Source organism: Clarias gariepinus, chromosome 15 (assembly GCF_024256425.1).
Source record: "Clarias gariepinus isolate MV-2021 ecotype Netherlands chromosome 15, CGAR_prim_01v2, whole genome shotgun sequence".
Lineage (NCBI taxonomy): Eukaryota > Metazoa > Chordata > Actinopteri > Siluriformes > Clariidae > Clarias > Clarias gariepinus.
Genome location: NC_071114.1, coordinates 23,285,946 through 23,294,885, shown reverse-complemented (window position 1 = coordinate 23,294,885; position 8,940 = coordinate 23,285,946). Strand labels below are relative to the sequence as shown.

General features: G+C 40.0%; 1 protein-coding gene across 1 annotated transcript; it reads left to right on the top strand.

The window, feature by feature from the left end:
• The first annotated feature begins 339 nt into the window (after positions 1-339).
• On the top strand, positions 340-8,369 carry gpr137bb (G protein-coupled receptor 137Bb). Its single transcript, XM_053512441.1, has 7 exons — positions 340-992; positions 3,433-3,482; positions 4,204-4,426; positions 4,697-4,846; positions 5,003-5,131; positions 5,956-6,077; positions 7,478-8,369. Exons 1-7 carry the CDS (start codon positions 591-593, stop codon positions 7,575-7,577), a joined length of 1,176 nt encoding a protein of 391 aa, XP_053368416.1. The 5' UTR covers positions 340-590; the 3' UTR covers positions 7,578-8,369.
• Positions 8,370-8,940: the final 571 nt, after the last annotated feature.

Here is an 8,940-nt window from a genome sequence, read left to right as displayed (position 1 = left end):
GGCCCAGGACTACAGTAATGGCTCATTGCTGACGCTTGAAAAGCACAACATCGCCATCTGATGGTTTTATATTGTCATTAAAATGTGCGCTGCAACCATTGGAGGCTTAGTATCCTTTGATGTGGAAAATAATCAAAGGCAGCCCCCATCCCTAGAGAAATAAAGCCATAGCAGCAGGGAATGATGTGAATCCTGTCACATCTTAACAGTTGCGCACACTTAGACACACACACACACACACACACTGGTGGTGTGTCTACTTTCTCTCTCGCTCTCTTTGCATAGCTCCACCAATGAAAGAGCCCTACCCAGATCACATGCTCCTGGTCCTCTCTCTTCCCGGCTGCAGGAAGCCATGCTTATCCCTTTCATGTCTCCTCCTCCTTCCTGCCTCATCCTTTCTCCCTGTTCTTCCCCTGCCTTTCTCTCACACATTTATAGGTCTTGGGCAGGTGCGTGAACATGGACATAGAAACAGACGAATGCAACAGCAGTGAGAAGAACAGCTCCGGAGCTGTGATTTTTTCGGGGTGAGACCAGACCTTAACCAGCAGCCAGGAGAGAAAGACAGGGAGTGAGAGTGGAGAAAGATGGAGGACACTCAGCCGACAGAGTATGGGAAGGCGGATGGTTCGAGGGCATCAGGATCCAATGCATCCCTCTCCCCGGCAACCTTAAGCCCAGCTGTTCCTCCATACGTGAAACTGGGTTTGACGGTGGCCTACACGGCTTTCTACTCATTGCTCTTCGCCTTCGTCTATGCCCAGCTGTGGCTGGTGCTACGCTACCGGCACAAGCGTTTCAGCTACAAGACGGTGTTCCTGTTCCTGTGCCTGCTGTGGGCTGCTCTGCGTGCTCTGCTCTTCTCCTTTTACTTCAGGGACTGTGTGACGGCCAACGCTCTTGGGCCCTTCGCCTTCTGGCTGCTCTACTGCTTCCCAGTGTGCCTGCAGTTTTTCACGCTCAGCCTGATGAACCTCTACTGTGCACAGGTGAGACGACAAGGAATAAGGGGTGGACCTTTCTCAGAAATGCTAGAAGAAGAATATAATATATAATCAAAGCATTACGATAATGCAGGATCAGTTAGGACAGAATTAAGCCTGTTAATGTTTAAGTTATTATTCAGTTATTCAGTAACATGCTTATTACTCAGTAGCTAAAGGGAAAGGGCTGTAATTATATGGGCGAGTAATATCCTGGAACTTAAAGGCTGTAAAAGTGGAAGAATGACCAAAAACAGCCTTCTAGATTATTCAGGAGCTGAGTATACTGTATGTTGCTTTTTGATTGGCCTACTTTTCAGAGCAAACCTACATGAAATATTAATGACATCACTAGGATTATGCTGAAGTACAGTGTTGGCTTCAGCCAGCATCAGTCACAATTTCCAGAAAGAGTCATCTGTAAATAAGGGACGTGCATCTATCACAGTACAGGCCTTGAAATAGAGTATGGGACTACAGTACAAGTAAATCGCAGCGTAGTTTGGCTAAAACGTTGTGCCAAAAAAAAAAAATCATGCAAATTTTTAGTTATCTATTTAGAGATTTGGATGTTCAACCAGAAATTGTCAATGGCCTAAAGATCACTGTTTTTAGTTTTGTACTGGAACTATGAGCCTCATTTAGCAACCACCTGAAGGAACCTTTACGATATTTACGATCATGCAACCTACAATTTTAAGCCATCACACACTTGCATTATTTTGCTCATTGATTTCGCTGAGGGGAAACAGAACAATATTTTTGATTAACATTATTGTTTCATCAACCCTGTGACACACATCTTAAGTACTGTAGATGATTAGAGGAAATCCAGGACATTGAAATATTGACAAGGACATTGAAATACTGCCCATATTAAACCGCTGCACTGCTTTGGTAGGATAAATATTTCACTTAGCATTGATGAGCGGAATGAATAATGATGATTGGATTTTACCCTTCAATATGGTAGACAAGGAAATAGCTGGAGCTAGAAAAAGAAGACAAATGTCTGCAGCAGCATTGATGGGTGAAGGTATTACTGAAGAAAGTGGTAAATGCCATGGTTGTTTCCATTTAGATTTACTTCTCATCGTCTTTGCCATATTGTTAGGTCAATGGTAAGATGAGCTCTAACCTTCCCACTGACATTACACTGTAAAATCCCCAGTATTGATTTAACACTGAGCAGGAGATATACACCACCAATCAGCCATAATAACATTAAGACATTCATTTTTATTATTAATTATATACAGCAAATTGTCAACAGAATTATGGACACCCAAGGCTTACCCATGCCTGTTGGGCCCAAAGGTCAGCGTACAGTATCTAATCCCACAGAAAAGCCAATGCAGCCCAAATCACAAAAGAAAAGTCAATGCTGCAGTGCACCACAGCCCCCCGTGCATGAGTCACAGGCGACCAAGAGCCCCAAACTGCCAGACCCAGCCTACAAACTCCCAGACCCCAATCCAATCAAGCTCCCATGGAATGTGCCAGACAAATAAGTCTAATCCACAGAGGCCCGACATGCACAATCCACAGCACCCAAAGGATCAGCTGCCAACATCCTGTGCCAGACACTGCATTATAATATTATGGCTGATCAGTGTATAAACATTGTAGGGTCTTAATCTAGCACTCTAGTTCTATCAAACTCCTATGGAGTCAAACTGGATCCAGAAATGGCCATGTGGTTGCAGGCTTTCATTCCAACCAAGCAGACGCTACACCTGTTTAAATGGTCATTTTTGGCTTTTAACAGACTAGCAGGTGTAGCCCCTGCTTGGTTGGAATGAAAGCCTGGATCCACATGGCCCTTTCTGGATCCAGTTGAACATCCCTGCTCTAGTTGGTAGTTCAAATCATGTGATTTTGCCCTGTACCACTGTCAGTCGAAAGAAGGAAAGGTTCAAACCTGTTTTCAGTTAGGACTCCTTGGACCTGTCAAATTTTGAAAGGAGTGAGTTTTGATCTCAGGTTGTCTTTTAGAAATCTCAAATTGGCCTGCTTATATGGTTTATGAGACTAACACACTGTCATCCATAAAAATGGACATCGGCCATCTGGAAGTCATGGGGAATCATGATCTTCCTCAGCATGTAGTTTTGGTATCACTCCAACACAGGAATAAGACTCAGGTTGGAGGTGTGGCCCGTGGCCAAGTTTGTCGAGTTGTCCATTCTCCAGCTTACTGACTGCTACGCTAGACTCCATCAGCTTCCACTGCATGATCACGATATTTAGAGTTAGCATAATATTCTAAATTTGCTAATAAATTATCATTTTACTGTTGGTAACTGAAAATAAATCGATTCTACTGTTAATGAGGCGTAGCAAACATGTTTTCATGCTTATACGGGAGACTGAATGAGGTATTGTATAGAGTGGTTACTTTCTCCCTCCCCCCAATGATACATTTTCTCATTAATGTAATTCACAGGTTTTCTTTAAGGCCAAGTCAAAGTATTCTCCTCATCTGCTCAAGTACAAGTAAGTGCCCATTAGAATGGCAATGCTCTTTATTTTCTATACACTAGTCCTCGGCTTCCATGATTACCCACACTACAGAGGACAGATCTCTTTAACCAATTCATTCATAGTACTCGTCATGGTACCTTGCACTTTTAACTTTATCTGTGCTTTTAAAATATTTATTATGTATACACGCTTTAAGAAAAATTATTAGCCTAGATTTAATAATTATTATTTATTATTAGCCTAGATATATTAATCCAAATCCCTTTAAAGAGCACTTTAATTAACCCTAACAAATTGGCAAAAATACAAAATCGATCAATAAATAAATACTATCCACTGAAGATATCAAATGTGTCATGAAATTATGAATTTCCAAGTACTGTATTTCAATGATATGTTAGATGATTTGCTTATATGTTTTCTCATAGAGCCACAATTAATGTTTAATTATATTAATCGCAGAGTGTTCACATAATATTTATATGAATTTTTATAAAATATCTATTCTTCTCGTCTTACGGTTTAGAAGGTAAAAAAAAAATCAATAAGGAAAGCCAAATAAATACTTAACTTATTCTAAGGGTATAATTAACATAATATTTTTATGTTTTATTACAATGCATGTAGAATATGTTGAGCAAGTCCACAGCTTGTTCAGCCTAATACAGTATACTGAGGGATTGTATAGAGTGGTTACCTTCTCTCACTCTCTCGCTCTATGTCTCTCTGTCAGGTTCCCTTTGTACCTGGTCTTTGTGGGTGCTAGTCTGCTCTTCCTCTTGGTGAATCTGGCTTGTGCTCTGCTGGTTAAAATGTCGGATGCGCAAGTTAAGACTATCGTCTTGGTGCGCGTCACCATTAACGACTCCCTTTTCGTGCTCTGTGCCATCTCTCTCTCCGTCTGTCTCTACAAGGTGGCCAAGATGTCACTTGCCAGTATTTATCTAGAGTCCAAGGTACAGTATGTGTCTCAAGAGAGACGATTAACACAATCAGGGAAATGCATTTACTGTATGTAAAAAAGTGGTATTGCAAGAGTTTGCATCTCATTATATTGCAATATACAGAATATTAAAAATGTAATGAAATATCAGAATGACAAATGCTTGTACATACATTTCACAAAATCATAAATTATATCTTAAGCCAACTTATAAACATACACGTATATTCTTCCTAATTGGTTATTATGTGTAACATCATCTTCCCATTATTGCTGGTTACAGGGGACCTCTGTGTGTCAGGTGACCCTGATCGGCATCATGGTGATTCTCCTGTATACATCACGCGCCTGCTACAATCTCGTCGTCCTAGCTTTAACGAATATCGAAAATATCAATTCCTTCGATTATGACTGGTACAACGTGTCTGACCAGGTGAGTATCACTTTGTTATCAATCCTGTCCTCCTCCCTCTTTTAAAACACACAGGATTGTGTAAGTACACACAAAACAATGACTTTAATGCCTCCTTTTGAGAATGAAACACACTCATAAACAGTACCTTCTGTTGTCTTGTCTCGGATCCTGCAGGCAGACCTGCGGTCCAATCTGGGTGATGCTGGATATGTGGTGTTCGGGGTGATTCTCTTCGTCTGGGAACTTCTGCCCACCTCGCTGGTGGTTTTCTTCTTCAGGGTTCGCAAGCCAGCACAGGACAGGGTGAGACATAAAGGCTAGACGTGTCAGAGAAAAAGCAGAAATGCAGTCAGTTATATTAATACGATTTAAAGTTCACCCATAAACACGTTTGATGTTTGTATTTTGTTTTCTTGAGGCTAAAAATGTGTGTTATAGCTACTAATGTAGCATTTTAGAAACATTAAAGTAAGAATAAGTTGAGTAAATCAGTTGGGGTGTGCTGTTATAGGATAAGAATCAACAACAAGGTGAGGTGAGACCACTCACTAATCTAAAGTAAACTCATTATTTATATTTACATTGTGTTTTTATGGTTCAAGTTAAACTGGGACTGGTGATGAAATTTCTCATGAATGAAGGTATAAAACCGACATTTATAGAAGCACAGTACTATGGAAAGATTAGACTCTTAGCTGCAGTTAAACATAAACATTAAAAAGAAGCCCATACGTCCATGAATGAGGATCCCAGACGAGGTGGCTTAGAGTGCACTGCAGACGTTCTCGTGAACATTCAGCGAGTGGAACGCGTGATCCTTAAAAATCGATAGATACCGTGCAGAAGAGATACATCTGTGTGTCTGTCTTTTTCCCTGACCACAAAGTTGATGGTTCCGCACTCGTCTTGCAGGTTTTCATAACATGTTAAAGGGTTCTTAACCTCATATAAGTAATTTCAAATCTCCCTAATTGTTTTCTTTGCTTGATGCAGCCCAATAATTCGACCCTTCTTAAATAGTGACCTTTTTGGCCAGACGGTGTTTATACTGTATACAGTATATTGTTTTTCCATGAAATTGAAGGACTAATATCATACTTACTTTGTGTCTCTTAACTCCTGTCTAGAGTGCATCTGCCATCCCCAGTCACGTCTTCTCCACCAAACGCTACTTTTTTGACAATCCTCGACGATATGACAGTGATGATGATCTGGCCTGGGGATCCTATCCTCAGAATTCGTCAACAAGGTAAATACAGCAAATAGATCACATCACATTCATATCAGATTCAACATCCTACAGGGAAATTGCTGTGATTTTGAAGAGATGTTGGTGCTGATACCTGATCGGGTGTTATGGGGTTCCTCCCCGAACTGTTGCTACAAAGTTGGAAGCAATCAATTTACTAGAATGTCTTTATATGCTAGTAGCATTGCATTTTCCATTCACTCTACAAAGAAGCTTAAACCAGTACCCAGTTCCAGTATGACGATGCAACTTTGCACAATGCAGACTCTTTGATGTCATGGTTTGCCAAGGATAGAGTGGAAGAACTCAACAGCCTGCTCACAGCCCTGACCCTAACCCCCACTTGAACTCTGACTGGCCTTCTTGTACAACACCAGTGCCTGACCAAACTAATGATCCTGGAGCTGAACAAGCTCAAATCCCCATAGCCTGCAAGAACATTTCAGGTGTCTGCTTACTGTAAATTAAATCTTAGTTTTGGCAAATTGTTGTAATTGTATATAAGGAATAAAAGCATGAATGCAGTTTAAATCAGAAGAAATCGTTTGCCAAGTACATTTTAACTCAGTGTTTTACAATTCCTGACTTAATTAAAAGAGGTTACAGTACACTGCCAGTGGGTCAGACAAGCTTCTTACAATATGGTGCCTCATATCGTATCTCACTTCTCCTGACAGAACTGAATCAGGTTTGTAGGTCTCCTCGCTTGCACAGGCCTTTTCAGTTCTGCCCACAAATTACCTGTTGGATTGAGGTCAGGGCCACTCCAATAAATTGACTTCATTGTGCTTAAGCCTTTTTTGCCACAACTTTGTAAGTATGCTCGGTCATTATTTATTTGTAAGATCCATTTCCAATCAAGCTTGAACTTCCTTGCTTATGTCTTGAGTTAACTGCTTGCTTCAAGATACTCACGTAATCGTCCTGCCTTATGATGCCATCTTATTTGTGAATTGTGCCAGTCCCTCTTGCAGCAAAACACACCTAAAACATGATGCTGCCACCCCCATAGTTCACGGTTGGGATGGTGTTCTACAGCTTGCAATCCTGCAATTTTTTTCCCTCCAGACAAAACCACAACATAATTTTCTGGAATTTCCCAAGCTGTTTAAAGGCACTGTCAACAGAGTGTATGTAGACTTTTGACCCACTGGAATTGTGATATAGTAAATTCTAAGTGAAATAATCTATGTGAAAAATACTGTATTAGGAATATTACTTGTGCCATGCATAAGGATGTCCTATGTCCATGTCCTACCCAACTTGCCAAAAGTATAGTTTGTTAACATAAATTCTGTGAAGAAAAAAATATTTTTTTTTAAATGACTTCAACCTAAGAATATGTAAACTTTCAACCGTATATGTATATACTGTACTAAAAAAACCCTTCTGTTTCTTAGTTTGTCGTCAGACTGCTATGATTGGGGCAGCCGAAGCAGCAGCTTCCTCATAAACCTGGGTGGAGAAAATCAACGATCATCACCAGGCCTAAACCATTAGCCCAAGAGCGCAGAATATTGCTATTTGTACATCCCTTGATGCACTGCACTTTAACATGTACATCCACATAAATGGATCTTTACGGCTGACTTACTCTTCCCGGTCACACACCAGCCAGAAAGAGGGTTCGCGCTAAGTGAATTGTAAGGAAGGCATACAGTATGTTACCATGGTGATCACGCCTAAGCGATGCATAGGTTACCATGGTAACCCGGACCGACTGCATCGTAATCTCTCACATTGTAACTAATGTAAAAAGGTACACTAATCAAGATTTCAGGTGTCACGGCTTCAATCAAAAAGCCACAAACGTCACATGTAAGTTGTAGTTTGTTACCGTAGTACACACTTGTAGCCAAACCTAGTAGAAATCTGTATGCACTGTAATTATTCTCGCTTGCACACACACACACACACACACACACACACAGGATACACATAGTTCAGTTTCGATTATCTTATGGAATCAAAGAAATCATAAAAAAATCTTAATTGGAGTACCTTTAACTCTGCCAACTCTAAATTCACTTTACTATCATATACATGAGTAAAAATATCCACCGTAAAATAAGCTATTATTTACAGCATGAACACGTAATTTGCTATATTTGTGTTGACAGTAAACAATAGAAAAAGACCCGCTCATGTTCCAGGAATAAACGTCTTCATTTCTTCTGCAGTATTTCAGGCCTTTTATTCATACGCTATTTGTGAAAATAAGCTTTCAGTTGGTTTGTTGGTTAAAAGTATTTTGTTGAGCACAAGATTGTAAAGATTCACCAATAAAGAAATATTTTGATGTTTGAAACGGAAATCTGTCATTTGTCACCAAAGAAATCTAATAGCGATGCTGTTGGGTGTAATGAAAAGAGGATATCTTTATGGCCTGGCCAAAAAAAAAAAGGTCATTGTTTTAGAAGGGTCAAATTATTGCATCAAGCAAAGAGAACATTAAAGTGACTGGAATTGGGTTAAGAACTGTCTAACACGTTATTAAAACCTGGAAGGATAGTGCTAAAGGCAACCCTTTGTGTGTGTGTGTGTGTGTGTGTTTATATTTTATTAGTTTACCCAAAGCAAAAAAATGTTAATGCAAGCAGTAACACTTCACTGTGGAACATTTTTAAAAGGCATGATCAAACACTCGATTCTGGTTGGTCAGAAAGTGTTGGTTAATTTTCCATATGAGCAGCTCTGACTATCTCAGGGTGCAATGTTTACTGTACATTAACGTGCTCACTGTAATAGTGTTCTATTTTTAACAACTTGCACAGGGATGGTTGATAGGGCTGATGAAGCTTTCTGGTAGATGTTTATTTATATAACATTTTGGGAAGGAGTTTCCAATGTCAATGCTTCGTAC